Consider the following 23,289-nt stretch of genomic DNA (forward strand, 5'->3'; position numbering starts at 1 on the left):
CAGGATGAGCCATGGGAAGAAAGAGGGCCCCCCCACCCCTGCCGCCGCCAAGCCATTCTCTCCTGCCTGCGACCGCTTACCTGCCGTTCCATCGCAGCTGCGCTCTGTGATGCTAATCTTCTTCACCATATGGACGTTGCTGGTAGCCGCAGCGGGCACTGGGCACATCGTCTCCACCACCTCTTGGCTGCGGAACACAGGTGGGCTCTCAGGCCCACCAGGCATTGCCAGGGCCCTCAGCCCTGCGCCGTAAGGCTCCAGGCTCTGGGCCCGCTGTGCAGGGGCGCCAGCGGCTGTGCTGGCCACCACCTCCACCTCCCTCGGCCCTTCTATCACCCGGACTGTATCCACGCGGACCGGGCTGTCCGGCGGTGGCCAGGCCTGGGGCTGGGGGTCAGCCTGCCGGGCCTGAGCTGCCTGCAGCTCCTGCAGCGCCTTCTTGAGCTGGGTCTCCAGCACAGCGACCTTGGCAGTGAGGGCAGCCTCCCCATCAGGCATGCCCAAGTCCCGTTCTCGGACCCAGGTGCCCACACTCCGGGTCTCCAGTGCCACTGGGTCCTCTGGGGGATCGGGGAGGTCCAGGCAGAGCTCGCCGCGACCCCGGCCCGCTGTGGGGTGGCCCAGGAACTTCTGGCTCTTAAGTTGTACTGTGAGCTGCCGCTTTTCCTCCTGGAGCACCGAGAGCTTCACCTGGAGCACAGGGATCAGCTTCACCTGCTCCTCCAGTTGCCGCAGCTTCCGCAGGGCACCCGCCATCTGCTCCCGCACGTGGGCCAGGTGCCCGGCACTGGGAGGCACCGGCGTGGACAGTCCTGAATTCCGTGGTGTCGGGGGTGGCAACCCCACGCCCACCAGGGAGGCTGTCGAGCCGGCCGCACTGGGGGTCAGGGAGCCCAGGCCGGCGGGTGTGGCCGCCTGGTCCTCGAGACGGCGACGGGCGTCCAGCAGCGTGCGCTCCACCCGCGGATTGAAGCCACCGCGGGTCTCCAGAGCACCGTACTGAGGGTAGAAGCCACGGCCGCAGTAGGAATAGGCTGAGTGGCGGCTGTCCCCACTGGCATTGGAGCACAGCGACTCAGTGGACGTCCACCAGGAGCCGGGGCCACGGGGCAGTGAGCTCAGGCGGGGGCGGCGCTGCACCGCCACACGTCGCAGCGTGTGGCCCTTCTCGATGTCGTCCACGTACTTGAGGAAGTCCAGGTCCAGGCGGTAGCCATAGGGGGTCTCCACGGAGTAGGGTGGATCGGGGTCCTTGGCAGGGAAGGCAGGTGGGGAGGCTGGGCCAGGGGTTCCTGAGGATGGGAGAAACACCAGGACCTTTGAATCCTCTTGTCCCCATTCTCAGGGTGAAGACTGATGCCTGGGGAGAGTTGGGGTTTATTTGCCCAAGAGATGGGAGCCCACCTGGTATTCAACTGCATCTGCTCTCAGACCCTCCCAGAGCAGGGCTGTGCCTCCCCTTCAGACTCCCGGGGCTAGGCTGTCCCCTCTCAAATCCCCCGGGACAGGGCCCTATCCCCCAGCTTAGACTACTCCGTTTTTCCAGTAAGACTCTGCCTCCCCCGTCAGGCCCTCCCAGGGCAGGACTCTGCCTCCTCCCTCAGACCTCTAATTGTTGGGCTATGTCCCACCCTCAAAGTCCCCAGGGCAGGGTCCCCGGCCCCCTCAGGCCTCCAGAACTGAAGCTCCCCAGGGCAGGGCCCTCTTCCCTGAGTCCCCTGACCTGGGAAGGGGGCAGGCACGTGCAGGACCTGGGCCATCTTCTTGTCTGCAGATGTTCCTTGGAAGTCACTTGAGGGATTGCGAGTCAGACTGCCTGCAGCACCGGCTGAGGCTTACCTGGGGAAAGGGAACCACAGCGCCGGGAGTTAGGAGTCTGTAGGGGGAGGGGAGGAGAGGAGGCCAGCCCCCTCCACAGCTGGCTCACCCAGCCCCCCAACCCAGGTCTGGGACCCACTCATAGACGCACACCCAGCCTGGCTGCGGAAGGGCTCCCCCACCCCGACCCCCTCCCCCACTGCAGGTCTGGAACAAAGAAACCAAACCTCACTGCCTGCTTGCACATCTGTCCAGGCCCTGGACAGGCTCCAGCTGTTCCCACAGCCCGGCCTCCACATAGCCCTGGGGCTGGGGGGCCCCAAGCCCAACAGGCCCCACCCTTCCTGCACCCCCTCCCCTCAGCCCAGGCCTGGAGCTGGCCACAGGGAAGGATGGGGCGCTAAGGGATTGAGGCGCTAAGTGGTTGGGGAAGAAGGGAACCTCGTCTTCCTGCAAGGATCTGAGGAGACAGAGATGCAGGGGGACAAAGAGAGGCAAAGCATGGCGAAGGGGACCCCCAGTGACCCCAAAGCTGAGAGCTGGATCAGGCCTAGACTGGGTCGGGGGGAAGGGGTAGGGAAAGTTGGGGAGGCAGCTAGGAGTGAAGCCTTTCCCCTTTATGGAAACAATTTTCTCTAAAAATAAACAGTTTCACTGCCGGGCTACACAGAACTTCCTGCCCGCCTAGGATGCGTCCGGGCTCAGGGGCGCAGTAGGGATAGAGGGCCGGGTGGAGGCCCAGGAAGTCCTGGGGGTGGAGGGGAGGAAGTAAGAGGGGGCGCCTGGAGGCTGCAAAAGGGAGGGACAATCAGAGCCTCTCACTAAACCCCCCTCAGCCCTGGAGGCTGGCCAGGGCTCTTTTGTCCCCAATATAACCCGTCTGAACTTGGCTGGTCCTTTATGTTATCTGATCTCCAGCCATCATGCTGCAGAGGCCCCAGCCCATCCCACCATCAGAGTGAATCCTTTCTGGCCTTTGAGTGCTGGGGCCAGCAGGTGCCTTGGGAGGATGGGCCAGGTAGGGCACCTGCTGGGCATGAAGGCAGGGCTGGGGCTCCAGGGGCACCTGAGCTTGTCCTTGTTCTCCCGTCCTGTCTTGCTTTGTCTCTCTCCAAGTCTCTCTGTGTCTCTCCACCTCTCTGTCTCTCTGTGTCTCTCTCCACGTCTCTGTCCTTCCGTGTCTCTCTCCCTGTCTTTCCACGTCTCTGTCTTCGCTTCTCTGTCTTTCAACACCTGGAACACATGGTCACCAATTGCAGGAAATTCCGTTTTCCATTTGCCTGGAGGCTCACCCCTGAGCAATAGAAAATTGATTGAAAATATTTTCTGGCCACCAAAGAGAGATGGAAAAGCAGGGAGCAAGCGGGATTGGAGCAGGATTGGAATAGCCGAGGGGGGTGGGGTGGGGATGGGGGAAGTGAGGGTGCTGCTGGGCAAATAGTATAGTAACAGTAATAATAACATCAACTCTTTTTTTTTTTTTCTGAGACGCAGTTTTGCTCTTGTTGCCCAGCTGGAGTGCAATGGCGCGATCTCGGCTCACGGCAACCTCTGCCTCCCAAGTTGAAGCGATTCTCCTGCCTCAGCCTCCTGAGTAGCTAGGATTACAGGCACCTGCCACCACGCCTAGCTAATTTTGTATTTTTAGTAGAGATGGTGTTTCTCCATGTTGGTCAGGCTGGTCTCGAACTCCTGACCTCAGGTGATCCGCCCACCTTGGCCTCCCAAAGTGCTGGGATTACAGGCATGAGCCACCGCACCCAGCCTAACATCAACTCTTTTAATTGTCATGACAATTCCATGAGACGGGCAGTTATCACCCCGTTTCACAGACAGGGGATGCAGAGGGCACAGAAAGGTACAGTGGCTGACCTCGGCGTCACTGGGGCCATGGGGAAGTAGCTGGGCCTGAACGTGAACCTAAGCCTGGTGGATCCCCCCACTGCCCACCAAGCCACCACCCCCAGACTCCACACTAGATATCTCTACCCGTTTCCCAGATAGGGAGACTGAAGTCTGAGGGTCCTCAGTCATCTCACCGCCCTCGATGAGGACCAGCACGTCCCGAGTAAGGGGAAGAGAAAGGAGACGAGGGGGTGTGGTGGGGGACATGGATGTCTGTGGCTGAGACCCTTCTCTCGCCATGGGACCCCTGGGGAGTGGGGAAGGGGTGACAGGATAAGACAGAGATGGAGAGACTGGAGCCTATAAGAGGGGACAGGTAGGTAGCGCAGGGAAGGGGCGCGGGTCTCCCCAACCCACCACCCAAGACCGGCCTGCACATCGCGGAGGTCGGTGGTGGGGGAGGTCTTCCCGCCCCAAACTCGGGGTGGGGGGAGGCGAGAAGGACCCCGCCCCGTTCAGAGACGGGGCGGGGCCTGTGGGATCCCCGGCTAATGGCAAACAGCTGCCGCTCCCCACGCCGGCCCAGCCGCCAAGCCCAGGCCCAGCCCGGCCGGACGCCCGGCCGCCTTCCCGCCGCCTGGGGCATGGCCGCGGAGGAGGGTGAGGGGGGACAGTGCGGGGAGGGGGCAGAGCCGGGGGGGACAGAGGCAGAAAGTGGGACAGAGACAGGGGAGAAGGGGCAGAGGGGAGCCAGGACAGGAGAAACGGGCAGGGCACGAGGAATCGATGGGGGGTACTGGGAGGAATCGATGGGGGTATGGGGTCAAAGACGAGGAGGGGGCAGGGATGCGGGGACAGAGACACTCCAAGTCTGGAAAGTTTGGGCACAGAAGGTGGAGTTGGAGGCAGCGGCTCGTTGAGACCAGCGAGGTCGTGTCCCAGTGTTGGAGGCGGGGGGTAGGGTAGTAGGTGTGTGTGGGGGTGCACACTCGATCCCCGAACCGGACTTGAACCCCTACCCAGCCCCGGGTCCCACTCGCCTTGCGCGCTCCGGCCGCTGCCTTCCCTGCGTCCAGCCGCCCGAGCGTCCTCGCGCGCGCCACAGCCTGGGCCGCCCGGCCCTCGGAGGTGGCTCCGCCCGCACCACGCCCCCCCCGGTGGCCCCGCCCCTCCAGCCGGCCCCGCCCCCTCCAGCCGCCCAGGCGCCCCGGCCGCGGTGGGGGGTGGGGATGTGGAGACGCTGGTTGGAGACTGGATCTCACCTGGACAGCAGGTGTGTGTGCGCGCCGGGGTGTCCGGCCTCGTCCTTCCTTTCTCCCTACGTTCCCGAGGCAGGGTCCTCCCACTGCCGGCCTCCCCCCACCGCCCGCTCTCCCTGGGCCGCTGCGGGGGGCGGAACGGCTCGGCGGCGGGAGGGGGTGGAGCTGGCCGGGGCCCAGCTCGGGGAGGGCGCGCGGGGCGGGCGCGGCAGCGGGAGGTCACCCCTCCCCCAGGCGGCCCAGGGCTGGAAGCGGCCCAGCGCAGGCCTGGCACACGGTGGCGTGACCGCCGCGCGAGAGGGGAGGCTGCACAGGCCTGGGAGCCGGAGCCAGCCAGACCTGGACTCCCTCCCAGACCCATCAAATTTTGCTGCTCTGTGCCTCAGTTTACCTATCTGTAAAATGGAGATGATCATGTTAGCTACCTGATAGGAGTGTTGAGAAGATTCACTAACCATTAGGAAGGGGCCTAACCATCAGGAAGGAGGCCCTTCCGGTTAAAAAGTCTCATAAATGGAGTGGCCTACTTTTGCAGAGATCTTTCTGGGAGCCCTTTAGTACACAGCCAGCCACTCAGCAAGGGCTCAATAAATATTAAGCCAGAGAGGTGGCACACACCTGTAATCTCAGCGCTAGGGAGGCCGAGGCAGGAGGACCGCTTGAGCTCAGGAGTTCGAGACCAGCCTGGGCAACATAGCAAGACCCTGTCTATACAAAAAAATTTTAAAGTGAAAAAAAATTAGGCCAGGCGCAGTGGCTCATGCCTGTAATCCCAGCACTTTGGGAGGCCAAGGTGGGTGGATTATTTGAGCCAAGGAGTTGGAGACCAGCTTTGGCAATATGGCAAGGCCCCATCTGTACAAAAAACAAAATACAAAAAACCACCTGGGGCCGAGAAATGGCTCACGCCTGTAATCCCAGCACTTTGGGAGTCCGAGGTGGGTGGATCACCTGAGGTCAGGAGTTCAAGACCAGCCTGGCCAACATGGTGAAACCCCTTCTCTACTAAAAATACGAAAACTATCCCAGCATGGTGGTGCACATCTGTAATCCCAGCTCCTCGGGAGGCTGAGGTATGAGAATAGCTTGCATCTGGGAGGTGAAGGTTGCTGTGAGCCGAGATTGCACCACTGCACTGCAGCCTGGGTGACAGAGCGAAACTCCGTCTAAAAAAAAAAAGAAGAAAAAGAAAAAAAAGCCAGGCACAGTGGCATGTGCCTATAATCCCTGCTACTCAGGAGGCTTGAGCCCCGGAGTTTGAGGCTACAGTGAGCTATGATTGTGACACTGCATTCCAGCCTGGGGGACTGAGTGAGAGCCTGTCTGTTAAAAACAAACAAACAAAAACCAGGTATTGTTATTCCAGGTAGGCATGTGACATTATTTGTGTGTTGCCTTCCCTACTAGAACATCAGCTCCACAAGGGCAGGAATTTGTGTCTGTTGTCACCACAATGTCCCTGGCACCCAGTATGTTCTTGGTGTCTCCATTGATGATGCAGGGATGTGTAGATATGGGGCAGTGGACTGTGAGCATGTGATGAGCATGTGACCCAGCCCCTAGTGACCGCACCACATGGCACAGGTTGCTTATAAAAACCATTTTAAATTAAAAAAGGGAGGAAGCATCAGTGCATACAGATGGGGACACAGGGGCAGAGGGCCCAGCCCCAAGTACAGTGTGGTCACCCCACGGGCCCATGGGCACCAGGGCAGACTCCCCTTGCAGCACAGACAGCTGAGGCCCGGGTGCTGCTTCCTCTAGGCACAGCTTTGGTCCTTGTGGGCTCAGAGGTCTGCCTTTCGGAAACTTGCTCTGTTCAAGGAGTTCCTGGAAAAAGAATGAGGGTGGGTCAGCATAGCCATGGGGCCCCCAACTCCATAGACCTCCCAGCCCACATCCTCTTCCTCGTCCTCCTCCTCATCTTCCTCCGAGGATCCTTCTGGGGTCTCTCCTGTCCCTGATCTGGCTGTGGGATTCTCCGATTCTCTTTTGCAGTCCACCACGGAAGGTATGAATCATCCCCATTTTACAGATGTAGAAACTGAGGTTCAGAAAGATGAATATTCATGTATCTGGGAAATGACTGCTCAGAGCCTGCCCTGCCTTTGTACATCTGGATGACATATTCACGTGCTTATGCAAAGTTGAAGCCACCGCAGCCGGGCGTGGTGGTGGCTCATGCTGTAATCCCAGCACTTTAGGAGGGCAAAGCGGGTGGATCACCTGAGGTCAGGAGTTCGAGACCAGCCTGGCCAACATGGTGAAATCCCGTCTCTACTAAAAATATAAAACATTAGCCAGGCGTGGTGGCGGATGCCTGTAATCCCAGTTACTCAGGAGGCTGAGGCAGGAGACTCGCTTGAATCTGGGAGGCGGAGGTTGCAGTAAGCCGAGACTGTGCCACTGCACTCCAGCCTGGGCGACAGAGGGAGACTCTCTCAAAAAAACCCAAAAAAACGAAAAAAAAAAAAAAAAAAAACAGAAACAAAACAAAGTCCAAGCTACCAGCAAACATGTTGCTGTGTACGTGTACAACAACAGCCCCCATCCTGTATCTGTCCTGGTCTGCCTCTGCATCCCCTCTGTAGTCTCTAGGATGGGGGCACCAGGTCAGGCACCTGAGGCTGGGTGGGGTGGGTGCCAGCAGCTGGGGCAGGCGCTGGGTAAGCAGGGGCTGCAGAGCCTCCCGCAGGCGGCAGTAGTTGCGCTCCAGCTCGCGGTGGTACTCCTTCTGGTCCGGCCCAATCAGGGCCTTATTTTTCCGCAGTGCATCCTCACATCTGAGGGCCAGAGGGTGGGAGATGCTCAGAGACTTGCACACGGGACTGAAAGCAAGACTAGGGGTGGGGGCATCCATAAGGCGGGACCAGGCCTGCAGAAAGACCCGCAATAGGAGGTCAGGTTGTGAGAGTGGACTTAATGGGAATCGGGCAGATGGGGGAGCCATGCAGAAATCACATGGACAGAGAGCAGGCCTATGCAGGTTAGGCAGGCACAAGACCCCTCCTGGGGGGTTTTGCGCCTACTTCTTGCAGAAGTCCTTGAAGCAGAGCCGCAATTTGTTGTGATGCCGGAAGAGCTTGGGGTCTTCCGGGATCTCTGCTAAAAACACCTGGGCCACCTCCAGGGGACCCTGTGGGGTGAGAGAGGGACTGGTGAGCCAGGCTGCATGGCACCTGGAGTCCCCCGTGCGGCCTGCATCCCCCTTCCACCAGCCGTGCCTGGTTCACGGTGGGCCCTACAGAGCCCTGAAGCACCATCTGTAGCATCTTAGCATCTGGTGGGTCCTGCTCGGTGGCAAAGGCCAGCTCCCGTGTCTTCTTCTGCATGTCCTCGATGGCCACCTCCACTGGTGTCAGCACCGTCTGTGGGGTGAGGGGAGGGTTGTGCACTCGTTGGGGCCTGAGAAGGTCCTGATCGAAGCCAGTCGGGGGCAGCTCAGACCCCGCTGGGAGTGAGAGGGGTCCAAGAACCCAGGCAATGAACAGAATCTGGGGGCCTTCCTGGGTCTGACTCTGGGGGGGTCCAGCCTTGGGTCTGCTGGGTCTGGTACCCTGGGGTCCAGGGGCTTTACATCTGGGGTCTACAGACGTCCTTGGGTCTGGAGGTTAGAGGTTTGGACTGGAAGTTGGAGTTTGGGGTCCCCAACCTGGTTCTGGGGTACATAAGCCAATTTCTGGGTCTAGCGTGTCCACACCTCTCCTCTCTGGGTCTGGAATCCCTGGGCTTCTCCTCCCTGGGCCTTCTTAGATTTGGAGTCCCTGTGCCTCCCCTTTGTGAGTCTAGAATTCCTGGGTCCTCCTGGGTCTGGAGGTAGAGGTTTCAGTTTAGAGATTGGAATGCGGGGTCTCCATATCTTCTCAGCCCAGTTCTAGGGTACCTGGGCCTCTTCCTGGGCCACACCTTTCCTCCCTGGGCCTTCCTAGATCTGGGCTCCCTGTGCCTTCTCTTTCTGGGTCTGGAATCCCTGGGCCACCCTGGGTCTGGTCTCCTCCCCTCCCCTCCCTGGGGATCTGGTCTAGGGTCCCTGTGCCACCTCTCTCTGGGTCTGAGATCCGTGAACCACCTTGGGTCTGGGTCCCTGTGTCTTCCCTCCCCTCCCCTCCCAGGGTCTGATGTCCCCTCACCTCCCCACCCCATCCAGGCCCAGGATCCCCACCCACCTCCTCCCGGTGGCACACACGGATGCGAGTCTTGATGTAGGGGAAGGCGTGGTCGGTGCTGAGCAGCGTCTTACGCTTGTGTTGCTCGGGCAGCTCCCCGTGTGCGCGCCCATCCGGCGTGAAGGGCGTGCAGAACAGGAATGTGCGAAGCCCATAGTTGCGGTCAAAGTAGGTCACCCGGTCCTTGAGCTCGTAGGTATCAAAGTACGGTTCCACATACGTGATCTGGATGTAGGCCTGGGCGCAGGGTCAGGTGTGAGGGTCCCACAGCCCCAGCACGCACAGCCCAGGCCCTGTTCCTGGAGAGAGGGGATCTGGGCATCCCTGGATCTGGGGACTTTGTCATTTCCAAGTCTTCCTATGTCTGGATGTTTGGGAATCCCCTGAGGAATAGGTTTTGGGGTCCCTCAGAGTGAAATATGATTTGGGGTTTCCCAGAGAAAGAGGATTTGAGGGTCCCCAGGAAATAGCAGCTGGAGTCTCTGTGAATCTAAGATTTTGGGGAAATGGTTGGGGGACCCACCTTTTGTGAGTCAAGCTTGGACTTGTCCACAGGGTTAGAGTCTTTGATAATCTCAACGACGTCGTCGCCAAATCTCTCCGTGTAGAACTCCTGGAGACACAGGGCTGACTCGGGGCCACCCAGGGACAGCCCCTACTCCAGCCCCAAGGCAGCCCCATGCCCCGTTCTACCCCCCACCAAAAGGACGTGCCTCCAGCCGGTGTGAGATCTCTGCCAGCTTTGTGATCGATGGCTCCTTGTACACAAACTCCTGCTCATCCAGGTCGCCGAAGCGGGCGCCGTAGAAGCCCACGCGGAAATACGTCCCGAACACGCGCTGGGGCTGTGAGAAAGGGTGTGGTTGTCCGGGAGGCCCCTGCTGGAGGTCTCCCTGCCCCAGAGATAGGTGTCTCAAATATCAGGATGGGAATGTGAGGACCCCGAGAACATCAGGACATGGGCACAGGCAGGGGGCCCTGAGAACATGGGGGCATGGATTGCAATATGAAGTTAGGACTGGGGCTGTATTGTTCACAGGTGTGTCCCTAATGCCCATGGGACAGGGTATACAGCAGGTACCCAATAAATGCTTAGATGGCTGAGGAGAGAGATGGCTGTCTCTCACCCTGGGACGGAGGCTCTGACTCCTTTGTTCTAGGGCATTCTCCTTCCCATGCCCCGCTGCCCACAAGAATGGGTATACAGTAGGTGCCCAATAAATGCTTGGATGGCTGAGGGAAGGGATGGCTGTGTCTCACTCTAGGACAGAGGTTCTGGTTCCCTTGTTCCATGGCATTCCCCTGCTCCTGTCCCCAGCCCTAAGTTTGGAGGAAGGAACCCCCTCCCTACCACCCTAAAAACACCACCCCATGACTGGAAAGGAAGTGGAATGGCTGGATGTCCACTTACCAAGGCCGATCCGGGGAGGATGGGGCAGACATGGTGGGGCCAGAGGTGTGGGGGACAGAGAGACAATGTCATGGGAGAGGTCAGAGGTCAGAGTTCCCTCAACCCCCAGGGTCCTGGTTAACACTGCCCCATGAGAATCGTTCCATGGGGGGAGAGATCAGAGACGGGAGGCGAAGAGGACCTTCCCTCCCCACCCAGCTCCCACCCAGCCTGCCTGCCTGGGCTCTGGGTTTCTGCCATCTTTGGCCAGAACATTCTCCCCAAACTAGGAGATGCCTAAAAATAGACCTAAGCAGGGAAGAAGCGGGACTGGGGGGGGGGGTGCTGGAGTGGAGGGACACATTAACCAGAAATGAGGAGCAGAGCCTGGGGGAGGCTGGAAGCTGGGGACGCAGGGAGGGACAGAGACTAAGAGACAGTGAGATACCAAGATAGGGAGAGCCACGTGATAGACGGGAGCGAGGAGAAAGAGACCAAGAGACCGTGAGGGAGTCAGAGCCACCCCGCCACCCCCCTGCAGTGACCAAGTTGGCCCTGGCAGAGGGAGGGGTGTCTCTGGAGAGCTCCCAGCTGGGTGAGTCACAAGCTGCCCTCGAGATCTGGGGCGGAGGGGGGGCATTTTTGGGGAAGGGAGGGAAGTAATGGGGTGAGTGCCTTGTGGCCACAGCCCCAGCCCCAACAGCCAGCGGCCATGCTCCTCCAGCGCCCCCTGGTGTTCACTGATGGCTGCTGGCCAGTCATCATGGGGGTCCCAGAGGCAGGTGGCTGTCCGCCAAGGCTGACTCACCTCCCAGCCGGAACTCTGTGGGGAAGAGAAGGGTCCAGGTCAGCAGATCCCTGGGGATGAGGAGTGGGGCTGAGGGTGGGGTCTGGGGAGGGGCTCCTGGGCCCACCTGGTGCATGATCTTGGTGAAGGCCTCCTGCAGTTTGCCGTGCACTGCGGCCAGCTTCTTGTAGTCACGGTGGGCTTCCAGGATGGGGATGAGGTTCTTGTAGACCTCATTCACCGCCTCGTAGAGCCCGCCCTGAAGGTGAGGTGGGGTCAGGATTCCCCAAACTATCTTCCCCTCTCCACTGTGCTCCTGTCTACCCATCTCCCTTGTGATCCTCTGTGCTCCTACCCACCCTCCATCACCTCCTCCAGGAAGCCCACCCTGAGCCTTTCCACTCAGCTCCCACAGAGGGCTCCATGGTCTTCACTGCTATTTATCTTTTTTGAGATAGGGTCTCACTCCATCACCCGGGCTGGAGTGTAGTGGTACAATTATAGCTCACTGCAGCCTCCAACTCCTGGGCTCAGGAGATCTTCCCACCCTAGCCTCCCACATAGCTGGAACTACAGGTACATGCCACCATGCCCAGCTAATTTTATTTTAGTTTTTGTAGAGTCAGGGTCTCACTATATTGCCCTAGTTGGTCTTGAACTCCTGGGCTCAAGTGATCCTCCTGCCTTGGCCTCTCGATTAGCTGGGATTACAGGTGTGAGCCACCACTCTCCCAGCCCTTCACCACTTTTAGCAAGAATATTCTATGGCACAGGTACGATGTACATCTGCACTTCACCCATCTGTGTTCCCTCATTGATGGGAGAAACAGTATTTTTTTCCTATTCCTCAAAGAGGAAAGTGAGTCTCAGAGATACAGAGGCATTCCCCAGGGCCAAGACCCAAACACCCGCCCATCTGGCCCTGTGCCCATGACCTCCATGCCAACTGCCTCCTGGCATGTGGTAATATGCCCCTCATCCCCAGCGCGTGCTGGCATCAAGCCTGGCTCAAAACAGGCACCCTGTGAGGTTTGCTGACTGTCAGAAGGCCTGTGTCCACCCCCTGGTTTCTTCCCCTGAGGCTTTTGTGTGTGTATGGTTTTTTTTCATAATCTTTTTTTTTTTTTTAATACTTTGGGGTACATGCGTAGAACGTGCAGTTTTGTTACATAGGTATACACGTACCATGGTGGTTTGCTGCACCCATCAACCTGTCACCTACATTAGATATTTCTTCTAATGCTACCCCACCCCTAACCCCCACCCGTGTATTTTTTTTTTGAGGTGGCTGGAGTCCAGTGGTACGATCTCGGCTTACTGCAACCTCTGCCTCCTGGGTCCAAGCAATTCTCCTGCCTCATCCTACTTAATAGCTGGGATTACAGGCATGTGCCACCACGCCCAGCTAATTTTTTTGTATTTTTAGTAGAGATGGGGTTTCACCATATTGGCCAGGCTGGTCTCGAACTCCTGACCTTGTGATCTACCCACCTTGACTTCCCAAAGTGCTGGGATTACAGGCGTGAGCCACCGCACCCGGCTATATTTATATTTTTAGTAGAGACGGGGTTTCACTATGTTGGCCAGGTTGGTCTCAAACTCCTGACCTCGTGATCTGCCCGCCTCGGCACCCCAAAGTGCTGGGATTACAGGCGTGAGCCACTGCGCCCATGCCCAACTAACTTTTTTTTTTTTTTTTTTTTGTAGAGGCCGGGTTTCTCCATGTTGCCCAAGCTGGTCTTGAACTCCCGACCTCAAGTGATCTGCCTGCCCCGGCCTCCCAAAGTGCTGGAATCACAAGCGTGAGCCACCGCACCTGGCCCTTCCTCTGAGGCCTTCGTCTCCAAGAATCCAGCAAAGTGACAATAATGCAAATAATGTCACTAAAGGGCCAGCACCACAGAAGAAATCTCACTGGAACTCCTGACTTCAAGTGTGACCTTGAATCTCACTGAGCTCTCAGATGTAACTGCCAGTTCCCCAAAATGTGAGGAACTGAGAAACAGGTAAAATGACATCACATGGACACAGCCAGCCCCACACAAACCAGAAAAACACACGGAGCAAAGGCCCCAGGGCTCCTGCAACTTAAATGTAGAAACCACCAACTGCTCTCATACAAACAAGCAAACTAGAGAAGAAAACCTCTTTTCCACAGTGGAAAATCAGTTGCCGGGTATGCTGGCTCACGCCTGTAATCCCAGCACTTTGGGAGGCGGAGGCGAGAGGGTTGCATGAGTCCAGGAGTTCAAGCCCAGCCTAGACAACATAGCAAGTCCCCATCTCTTAAAAAAAATAAAAAAAAAATTAACAAAGAAAAAAAAATTAGCTGGGTGTGGTAGCGCACACTTATAGTCCCAGCTACTCAGGAGGCTGAGGTGGGAGGATCACCCGAGCCGAGGACATCGAGGCTGCAGTGAGCCAGGCTGCACTGCAGCCTGGGTGAGAGAGTAAGACCTTGTCTCAAAAAAAAAAAAAGAAAGAAAAGAAAGAGACTTAGGATACAGATCAGCCACAGCCATTGTGGGCCCTTAATGGATCCTGATTCAAACCAAGTCACCCCAAAAAAGATACATCAGAGATGATCTGGGATATCTAAATATAGAGTGCAATGAAATGACATTAACGACATTAAAGGATGACCATTAACTTGGCCACGCGGGATAAGAGTTTTATAAAAGGTCTTTATCAGGAAGGGTTGCACAGGGGGTACTTGTGGGAATGGTGGGAAAATAGCTGGGATTTGCTTTTTTTTTTTTTTTTTGGGAGACAGAGTCTCGCTCTGTCTGTCAGGCTGGAGTGCAGTGGCATGATCTCAGCTCATTGCAACCTCTGCCTTCTGGGTTCAAGCGAGTCTCATGCCTCAGCCTCCCAAGCAGCTGGGATTACAGACGCCTGCCACCACGCCCGGCTAATTTTTGTATTTTTAGTAGACACGGGGTTTCACCATGTTGGCCAGGCTGGTCTCGAACTCCTGACCTCAGGTGATCCGCCCGCCTCAGACTTCCAAAGTGCTGGGATTACAGGAGTCAGCCACTGCGCCCAGCCTGGGATTTGCTTTAAGCTAGAGCTTCTCCAACTTGAAGATGCATGTGAATATCCCAAATCTTTATTTTATTTATTTTTTGAGACAAGGTTTCACTCTGTCACTTAGGTTGGAGTACAGTGGCACGATTACAACTCATTGCAGCCCCAACCTCCTGGGATCCAGTGATCCTCCTGCTTCAAGCTTCCTGAGTAGCTGGGACTACAGGTGCATGCCACCACACCCAGCTAGTTTCTTGTATTTTTTGTAGAGACAGGGTTTTGCCATGTTGCCCAGGCTGGTCTCAAACTGCTGGCCTCAAGTGATCCTCCTGCCTCAGCCTCCCAAAGGCTGGGATTACAGGCATGAGCCACTGCACTTGACCCATTTTTATTTTAGTATAGAAAGTTTCAAGCATTGCTGGATGTCCCAGCTACTTGGGAGGCTTATGTGGGAGGACTGAGTGAGGCCAGGAGTTTGAGACCAGCCTGGGCAACATAGTAAGACTCCCTCTCTCTAAAAAAATTAAAAATTGGCAGGGTGTAGTGGCACATGCCTGTAATCCCATGACTTTGGGAGGCTGAGGCGGGCAGATCACTTGAGCTCAGGAGTTCAAGGCCAGCCTGGGAAACATGGCAAAACCCTGTCTCTACAAAAAAATTAGCCGGGCATAGTGATGTGTGCCTGTAGTCCCAGCTACTCAGGAGGCCAGGGTGGGAGAATCACCTGAGCCCTGGAGGCCGAGGCTGTAGTGAGCCATGATCACGCCACTGCACTCCAGCCTAGGTGACAGAATGGAGGTCCTGTCTCAAAAAATATCACAAAGAAAAAATATATATAATAATTTAAAAATTGGCCAGGCATGGTGGCACATGCCTGTGGTCCCAGCTACTTGGGAGGCTGAGGTGGGAGGACTGCTTGAGCTCAGGAGTTTGAGGCTGCAGTGAGCTATAATCGCACCACTGTACACCAGCCTGGGCAAAAGAGCAAGACTCTGTCAAAAACAAACAAACAAAAAAACAAGACAGGAAAAAAGAAAAGAAAGGAAAATTGAAAGCATCTCTAATGTATCTAACTAAGGCTTGCTATATCAGGCCTGCATCAAGTGTCTCATGGAGACATAGGCAAATAACAGGGCCTCTGAGAAACCCAATTCTCCTTTTTTTTTTCTTTTTTTTTTGAGATGGAGTCTCGCTCTGTCGCCCAGGCTGGAATGCAGTGGCGCAATCCTGGCTCACTGCAACCTCTGCCTCCCTGGGTCAAGCGATTCTCCTGCTTCAGCCTCCCGAGTAGCTGGGATTACAGCCATGCGCCACCACGCCCGGCTAATTTTTGTATTTTTAGTAGAGAGAGGGTTTCACCATGCTGGCCAGGCTGGTCTCGAACTCCTGACCTCGTGATCTGCCTGCCTCAGCCTCCCAAAGTGCCGGGATTACAGGCGTGAGCCACCGCGCCCAGCCAATTCTCCTTCTTTCTAAATCCCCTGCTGGAAGGGTCTAGGAAGCAGATCTGATGGCGACTCCCTGGCCCGAGCCCTCTCTCCTGCACCCAGTCCCCAAGGCCTCACCATGGTGAAGTAGCCGGCTGCCTGTTCCAGCAACCCTACCAGCCCCAGCTCAGTGAAGTGTTTCCCGGAGCAGAAGCCCTCCTCGTCGGGTGACAGGATGTCGTCGGAGATGGCAGACTCCTCTAGCACATTGGATGAGATGTTCTGGGGCGGGAGAGGTGGCGTCAGACCCTGGTCCCCACTGCACTTGTGCCGTCCGCTGCCTGCCAACCCCTGGCCACTCACCTGGAAGGAAACGCAGCCCACAGGCAGGTGGCGGTGGTCCTCGAGCAGGGCGAGGTACTCAGCCACGAGGGCAGCTGCATGCACCATGCACTGGGCGGCCTCGGCGTGGTTGCCCAGCTCCGCGTGCTTCCCGGCCATGTTCTGCAACCAGGTCAGCCGCAGGTCCGGTGAGCCCTGGTAGCCCCGGGCAATTCTGGAGTCCAGGTGAGGGGGGATGTGAGGAGGGGACTCATCTGATCCTCCCCACCTGCCTCCCACATGTCCATCCCCTTCACTGGTTACCCCCCATATCTGCTCCAAGGACCAGCCAGTCTCCTCACCTGTACCCTGCTCACCTGTCTATCCCTCACCTGTCCACTCCCTCACCTGTCCACCCCTCACCTGTCCACCCCCTCACCTGTCCATCCCTCACCTGTCCATCCCTCACCTGTCCATCCCTCACCTGTCCACCCCTCACCTGTCCACCCCCTCACCTGTCCATCCCTCACCTGTCAACCCCCTCACCTGTCCACCCCCTCACCTGTCCATCCCTCACCTGTCCACCCCCTCACCTGTCTATCCCACCTGTCTATCCCCTCACCTGTCCACCCCATCACCTGTCTATCCCCTCAACTTGTCCATCCCCTCACTTGTCCACCCAGTCAACTATTCCCTCACCTGTCCACCCACTCACCTGTCCATCCCCTCACCTGTCCATCACTTCACCTGCCCATCCCCTTACCTGTCCACCCTCTCACGTTTATTCCCTCACCTGTCCACCCCTCACCTGTCCACCCCCTCACCTGTCCGTCCCTCACCTGTCCATCCCTTCAGTTGTCTATCCCTCACCTGTCTATCCCCTCACCTATCCCCTCACCTGTCTACCCTCTCACCTGTCCATCCCCTCACCTGTCTGTCCCCTCATCTGTCCACCCCTTTACCTGTCCACCCCTCACCTGTTCATCCCCTCACTGTCTCTTCCCCTGTCCACCCCTTAACTGTTCATCCCCTCACTGTCTCTTCCCCTGTCCATCCCCTCACCTGTTCATCTCACTTGGCCATCCCTTCACCTGTCTCATCTGTCCACCTCCTCACCTGTTCATCTTCTCATCTGGCCATCTCTTCACCAGTCCATCCCTTCACCTGTCTCCTCGCCTCTCCACCCTCTCACCTGTCCATCCTCTTAACTGTCTACCCCCTCACCTGTCCATCCCTTCACCTGTCTATCCCCTCACCTGTGCATCCCTTCACCTGTCTATCCCCTCACCTGTGCATCCCCTCACCTGTGCATCCCCTCACCTGTCTATCCCCTCACCTGTGCATCCCCCCACCTGTGCATCCCCTCACCTGTCCATCCCCTCACCTGTCCATCCTCTCACCTGTCTATCCCCTCACCTGTGCATCCCCTCACCTGTCCATCCCTTCACCTGTCTATCCCCTCACCTGTCCACCCTCTCACCTGTCCATCCTTTCACCTATCCCCTCACCTGTCCACCCTCTCACCTTTCTATCCCCTCACCTGTCCACCCCCTCATCTGTTCATCTCACTTGGCCATCCCTTCACCTGTCTCCTTACTGTCCATGTCCTCACCTGTTCATCTTCTCATCTGGCCATCTCTTCACCAGTCCATCCCTTCACCTGTCTCCTCGCCTGTCCATCCCTCACCTGTCCATTCCCTCACCTGTCAACCCCCTCACCTGTCTCCTCGCCTGTCCACCTCCTGACTTCTCTACCTCCTGATCTGTCCATCCCCTCACCTGTCTATCCTGTCACCTGTGTCCTCACATGTCCACCCCCTCACTTGTGTCCTCACCTGTCCATTTCTTCACCCACTCACCTGCCTGTCCAACCCTTTTCCTGTCTTCCCACTTACTTGTCTCCTCACCCATCCATCCTACTTACCTGTCTCCTTACCTGTGCAGCATCTCCCTGCTTCCTCTATTCACCTGTCTCCTCACTTATCCGACCCCTCACCTGTCTATCCCTTCATCCCCTGCCCCACCTTTTCATTTCTCACCTGACCCTCCGCTCATGAGTTGACGCTACCTGTGGAAACTTGAGTCACCTGAACTATTTCCCCTTCCTTGTGCACCACCTCACCTGTCTATCCACCTGTCCCTCCCATATGCCCCACCTCCCCCATCTCCATCACTTGTCCGTCCCTCCTGCACTCCTCAGTGGGTCTAGTCTCTGGATCTCATTTCCCTTCACCTGTGAGCACCTCACATGTCCCCCTCACCTGTCCTGGTTCTCATCTGTCATCCTCATCAGTACATTCTCCTGGCATCCTCTTTACCTGTTTGCTCACCTGTTCTCTCCTTACTTCTGCCCTCATGTCTGCTCACTGTCCCCCTCACCTGTCTGCTCAGCTGTCTGCTCACCTGTCCCCCCACCTGTCTGCTCACCTGTCCCCCTCACCTGTCTGCTCAGCTGTCTGCTCACCTGTCCCCATCACTTGCCTCTGTTAGGGACTGTACGCTCCCCTGCTCCCTCCTCACCTCCTCAGACATCTACTCTCATCCCTGTTCTCCCTGCACCTGTTGGGGCGTGGGCGCGGCTGAAGGTGCCGGCTGGCCCACCTCACCTGTACATGAGGTCGATGAGCATCTCAGGGTCCTCCTGGTGTTCCTTCATCTTCACCGTGTCCGTCAGGATCATGTGCAGGTTGAACATCAGGTCCTGGACCTGGAGCCGGGGAACGTCCGGGGCCAATGAGGGCATTAGGAAGTGAAGGGAACCAAGGTGGTGGGGCTGGGGGTTATATGAAGAGGAGGCGGGGCGGGGACCCAGCAGGTGTCACCTGCTCTGCGAAGGTGCTGTCCCGCAGCCCCACATCCTCCTCAGCATAGGTGAGGATGGTTTTGAGTGAACGTCGCAGGTGTTCTTCACTGAAGTTCTGCGTCGTCCCCACCAGGGACGAGAGAGACATGGTGACCTGCATCTTCACACGGGCAAAGTTCTGCAGGGACAGGGGCGGGAGAGTGGAGCCGGGAGTCTCAGACCCCAGACCCCACATCAGGGTCTGCTCAACCTGCCGACACGGCCCTTGCATTCTTTATTCTTTTTTGAGATGGGGGTCTCGCTCTGTCGCCCAGGCTGGAGTGCAGTGGCATGATCTCAGCTCACTGCAACCTCCGTCTCCCGAGTTCAGGCGATTCTCCTGCCTCAGCCTCCCGAGTAGCTGGGACTGCAGGCATATGCCACCACGCCCGGCTAATTTTTGTATTTTTGGTAGAGACAGGGTTTCACTGTGTTGGCTATGCTGGTCTGGAACTCCTGAACTCAAGTGATTCACCTGCCTAGGCCTCCCAAAATGCTGGGATTACAGGTGTGAGCCACTGTGCCCAGCTTTTTTTCTTTTCTTTCTTTCTTTTTTTTTTTTGAGACTGAGTGTCACTTTATCACTTAGGCTAGAATGCAGTGGCACAATCTTAGCTCACTGCAACCTCTGCCTCCCAGGTTCAAGCGACTCTCGTGTCTCAGCCTTCCGAGTAGCTGGGATTACAGGCACCCGCCACCATGCCCAGCTAATTTTTGTATTTTTAGTAGAGATGAGGTTGGCCGGGCTGGTCTTGAACTCCTGACTTCAAGTGATCCACCTGCCCCAGCTTCCCAAAGTGCTGGGATTACAGGCATGAGCCACCGTGCCTGGCCTTTTTTTTGAGACAAGGTCTCACTTGCTAAGGCTGGAGTGCAGTGGCACAATCATGGCCCACTGCAGCCTCAAACTCCTGGCCTCAAGTGATCCTCTCACCTCAGCCTCCCAAAGTGCTAGGATTACAGGAATAAGCCAGGGCACCTGACCCCCAATTGCATTCTGAGCCCTCCTCCTGCCCATTATGCTCAATGACTGTCTTCCCCCTCCCTCACTCCCTGCATGGCACTGAGACGCCGCCGGCCATCCTGACCAGAGCCATGTGTGGACCATGCCTCCTAGTCCCCACTCACGTGGCCGATCTCAAAGTTCTGTCGCATGAGCAGGTACAGCGAGGCGCTGGCGTGCATGCGGATGGTGCTGATGCGGCTGCCACAGTGTCGTAGGAGCCTCAGGCACAGGTCGGCACACAGCTCTGTGTCCTCCTCGAACAGCAGCTCCGGGAACTGCCCCCAAGGACCCAGACAGACACTGTCCAGCCCCTCCCCGTTCTGGCTCAGAAGGGGACTGGCCCAAACGAGGACTGCTTGGGCAGGGGTTTGTGTTCTGTCCTCTTTGGCCAAGTACCACTGGGTTCGGAGTCAGACCTGGGTTTCAGCCCCTTGCTGTGTGACCCCGGGTGAGTGACTTGGCCACTCTGATTCTGCCTTCCTTCCACTGTAAACTGTGGCAAAGCAGTCAGCTCCATGGAGTTTCAGAGCACACAGTAAGTGCTCAATGAATGAGCTACTTTTTTTTTTTTTGAGACGGAGTTTTGCTCTTGTCTTCCAGGCTGGAGTGCAGTGGCACGATCACAGCTCACTGCAGCTTTGAACTCCCAGGCTCAAGCCATCCTCCTGCCTCAGCGTCCCTAGTAGCTCCCTAGTAGCTGGGATCTCAGGTGTGTGCCATCCTGCCTGGCCAACCTTTTTTTTTTTTTTTTTTGAGACAGGCTCTCACTGTGTTGCCTAGGCTGGAGTCCAGTGGCGCGATCATGGCTCACTGTAGCCTTGACCTCCCAGGCTCAAGTGATCCTCAGCCTTCTGAGTAGCTAGGACCACAGGTGCATGCCACCACACTCGATTAATTTTTTTGTAGAAATGGGGTCTCACCGTCTTGCCCAGGCTGGTCTTGAACTCCTGGCCTCAAGCGATCCTCCCACCTCAGCCTCCCAAAGTGCTGGGATTACAGGTGTGAGCCACCATGCCTACTCCTAGCTAATTTTTAATTTTTTTGTAGAGACAGGGGCCTCACTATGTTGCCCAGGTTGGTCTCAAACTCCTGGCCTCAAGCGATCCTCCCACCTCGGCCTCCCAAAGTGCTGGGATTAGAGGCATGAGCCATTGTGCTCAGCCTAGAGCTTCTACTGTTCTTCTAAGAATCATGGTTGTTGAGTGGTGCTTACCTTGGACACAAGGGCCCTCTGGGTGGCCAGGCCATGCTGCAAGAAGAGGGCACTCTGGGCACTGCCCAGGCTGTACAGCACAACCTTCAGCACTGCCCCCAAGATGCTCTCCCGGGCTTCTGAAAGCATCACCGTCTGGAAGGGAGGGGGTCAGAAATCCAGGTGTTAGAGCCTAGGGTGGTTATGGGGAAAGGGAAGGAGAGGGATTATGGAGTCAGAGATAACAGGGCACTGCAGTTGGGCTCAGAGCACAAGGCAGATGCTGGATCAAGCCCTACCTGCACGATGATCTCCAGTGTGTCCAGAACCACTAGGCTTGCCTCGGTTGCCAGGTTCCCTTCCACTAAGGCCTCGTGTTCCATTTCATCCTTGGTCCTGGAAGGGGAAGGGAGGTCTTGGGGGCCTACTCAGGGTGAGATCCTACTCCATGGCTGAGCTCTCTCCTTCCCCTGGCAGCCCAGGGGGCGCTGGCTCCCTGGAAGCTGTTCTGTTTTTTGTTTTTTTGTTTTCTGAGACAGGGTCTTGCTCTATTGCCCAGGCTGGAGTGCAGTGGTGTGATCACCAGCTCACTGCAGCCTCAACGTCCCAGGCTCAAGTCATCCTCCCACCTCAGACTCATGAGTAGCTCGACAGGCACACGCCTCCACGCCCGGCTAATTTTTTTTTTTTTTTTTGAGATGGAGTCTCACTCTGTCGCCCAGGCTGGAGTGCAGTGGCGTGATCTTGGCTCACTGCAAGCACCGCCTCCTGGGTTCACACCATTCTCCTGCCTCAGCCTCCCTAGTAGCTGGGACTACAGGAGCCCGCCACTGCGCCAGGCCAATTTTTTGTATTTTTAGTAGAGACGGGGTTTCACCGTGTTAGCCAGGATGGTCTCGATCTCCTGATCTTGTGATCTGCCCGCCTCGGCCCCCCAAAGTGCTGGGATTACAGGCGTGAGCCACCACGCCTGGCCCATGCCCGGCTAATTTTTAAATTTTTGGTAGAGACAGGGTCTCACTATGTTGCCCAGGCTGGTCTCGAACTTCTGGACTCAAGCAATCCTCCTGCCTCGGCCTGAACTGTTCTGAACTCAGCAAACACCCTCCTGCCCACACCTACTTGTCCACACGGTCTGAAGTTTGCTTCCAGTGTGTGACGCTTTTCCGCCAGCGCACGTTCTCCGGATTCCCAAACGGGCTCCTCTCTGAGACGCGTGGGCACACGATCACAGATGCGTAAAAACACAGGGCACATGTGAACATCAGAAGAAATGCACAGGCATGAAGATATTCATGTGGGCTGACCCATGAGGGCACTGGGTGGAGCAGAAGCCTGCCGGGTGGACGCACAGGGCAGACACGAGTGACAGATGGGGACGCACAGGCGCATGTGTGTGGTGATGACGCGTGGACTTCTCTCCAGGAAAAGTGAGGCAGAAAGGAAGCTAGGGATGGCCCCCTTCATGGGGTCCCCTTGACACAAGGTGGGAGCAGCTGGTGGGATGGGGACATGTGGGTATGTCACCCTCTTACCACGACTTCGCCGAACCATTTCTTGTCGAGCTCCAATGGTGCCCAGGATGGCTTCCTCTAGCCGCGCCTTCATATCCAGCGATTTTTTGAAGGTGAGGCTGTTGATGCGTTCAAAGGCCTTTTTCCCCTGGGGGGTGCAGAGAACTGGGGTTCAAGGTTGACTCTGCTCTTTTCGGGGGGACCTTGGCTGGCCCCCTTTCTTTGTGCTCTTTCTTACCTCCGGGCCCCTGTGCTTAAAGACAGTTTACCTTTTTCCTCTAAATTCTTAGCACTTACCAAAAAAACCTTTTTTTTTTTTCTTAAAACATTGAGTCTGTCTCACTCTGTCGCCCAGGCTGAAGAGCAGTGGCACGATCTTGGCTCACTGCAACCTCCACCTCCTGGGCTCAAGCAGTCCACCTCAGCCACTTCCGTAGCTGGGACTACAAGCATGTGCCACCATGCTTAGGTAGTTTTTGTATTTTTCGTAGAGATGGGGTTTCACCATGCTGCCCAGGCTGCTCTCAAACTTGTGTGCTCAAGCAGTTTGCCTGCCTTAGCCTCCTCAAGTGCTGGGATTACAGGCGTGAGCCACCGCACCAGGCCCTGTTTTAAAAAAATTTCTTTCTTCTTTTTTTTGAGATGGAGTCTCACTCTGTTGCCCAGGCTGGTGTGCAGTGGCACAATCTCAGCTC

The 23,289-nt window shown here is 56.8% G+C and overlaps 2 protein-coding genes across 21 annotated transcripts in view; both read right to left on the reverse strand.

Moving 5' to 3' along the window:
• The window catches only part of KANK2 (KN motif and ankyrin repeat domains 2), a 33,742-nt gene extending 28,642 nt beyond the window's left edge, over window positions 1–5,100 (reverse strand). For 4 of the 16 annotated variants that reach the window (XM_054463968.2, XM_054463965.2, XM_054463967.2 and 1 more), the window contains exons 1-4: window positions 4,704–4,803; window positions 2,885–3,051; window positions 1,724–1,839; window positions 81–1,292 (exon numbers count right to left, since the gene is read on the reverse strand). In XM_054463968.2, coding sequence (XP_054319943.1) covers window positions 81–1,292; window positions 1,724–1,760 — 1,249 coding nt within the window. In that variant the 5' untranslated portion in view covers window positions 1,761–1,839; window positions 2,885–3,051; window positions 4,704–4,803. Of the gene's footprint in view, window positions 1–80; window positions 1,293–1,723; window positions 1,840–2,845; window positions 3,113–4,703; window positions 4,806–4,925 lie in introns of those variants that run through there. The other 12 variants (XM_063657835.1, XM_063657834.1, XM_054463969.2 and 9 more) reach the window with 10 other exon arrangements.
• A 1,407-nt stretch (window positions 5,101–6,507) lies between these two features.
• The window catches only part of DOCK6 (dedicator of cytokinesis 6), a 62,814-nt gene continuing 46,032 nt past the window's right edge, over window positions 6,508–23,289 (reverse strand). For 4 of the 5 annotated variants that reach the window (XM_054463955.2, XM_054463954.2, XM_054463956.2 and 1 more), the window contains 18 exons: window positions 22,616–22,742; window positions 22,203–22,287; window positions 21,380–21,476; window positions 21,102–21,236; window positions 20,011–20,163; window positions 18,863–19,021; window positions 18,647–18,747; window positions 16,083–16,275; window positions 15,858–16,001; window positions 11,393–11,524; window positions 11,287–11,301; window positions 9,802–9,927; window positions 9,612–9,701; window positions 9,089–9,325; window positions 8,147–8,290; window positions 7,952–8,058; window positions 7,544–7,705; window positions 6,508–6,752 (listed from right to left, as the gene is read on the reverse strand). In XM_054463955.2, coding sequence (XP_054319930.2) covers window positions 6,710–6,752; window positions 7,544–7,705; window positions 7,952–8,058; window positions 8,147–8,290; window positions 9,089–9,325; window positions 9,612–9,701; window positions 9,802–9,927; window positions 11,287–11,301; window positions 11,393–11,524; window positions 15,858–16,001; window positions 16,083–16,275; window positions 18,647–18,747; window positions 18,863–19,021; window positions 20,011–20,163; window positions 21,102–21,236; window positions 21,380–21,476; window positions 22,203–22,287; window positions 22,616–22,742 — 2,250 coding nt within the window. In that variant the 3' untranslated portion in view covers window positions 6,508–6,709. Of the gene's footprint in view, window positions 6,753–7,543; window positions 7,706–7,951; window positions 8,059–8,146; window positions 8,291–9,088; window positions 9,388–9,611; window positions 9,702–9,801; window positions 9,928–11,286; window positions 11,302–11,392; window positions 11,525–15,857; window positions 16,002–16,082; window positions 16,276–18,646; window positions 18,748–18,862; window positions 19,022–20,010; window positions 20,164–21,101; window positions 21,237–21,379; window positions 21,477–22,202; window positions 22,288–22,615; window positions 22,743–23,289 lie in introns of those variants that run through there. The other variant, XM_054463960.2, reaches the window with a different exon arrangement.

Source organism: Pongo pygmaeus, chromosome 20 (assembly GCF_028885625.2).
Source record: "Pongo pygmaeus isolate AG05252 chromosome 20, NHGRI_mPonPyg2-v2.0_pri, whole genome shotgun sequence".
NCBI lineage: Eukaryota > Metazoa > Chordata > Mammalia > Primates > Hominidae > Pongo > Pongo pygmaeus.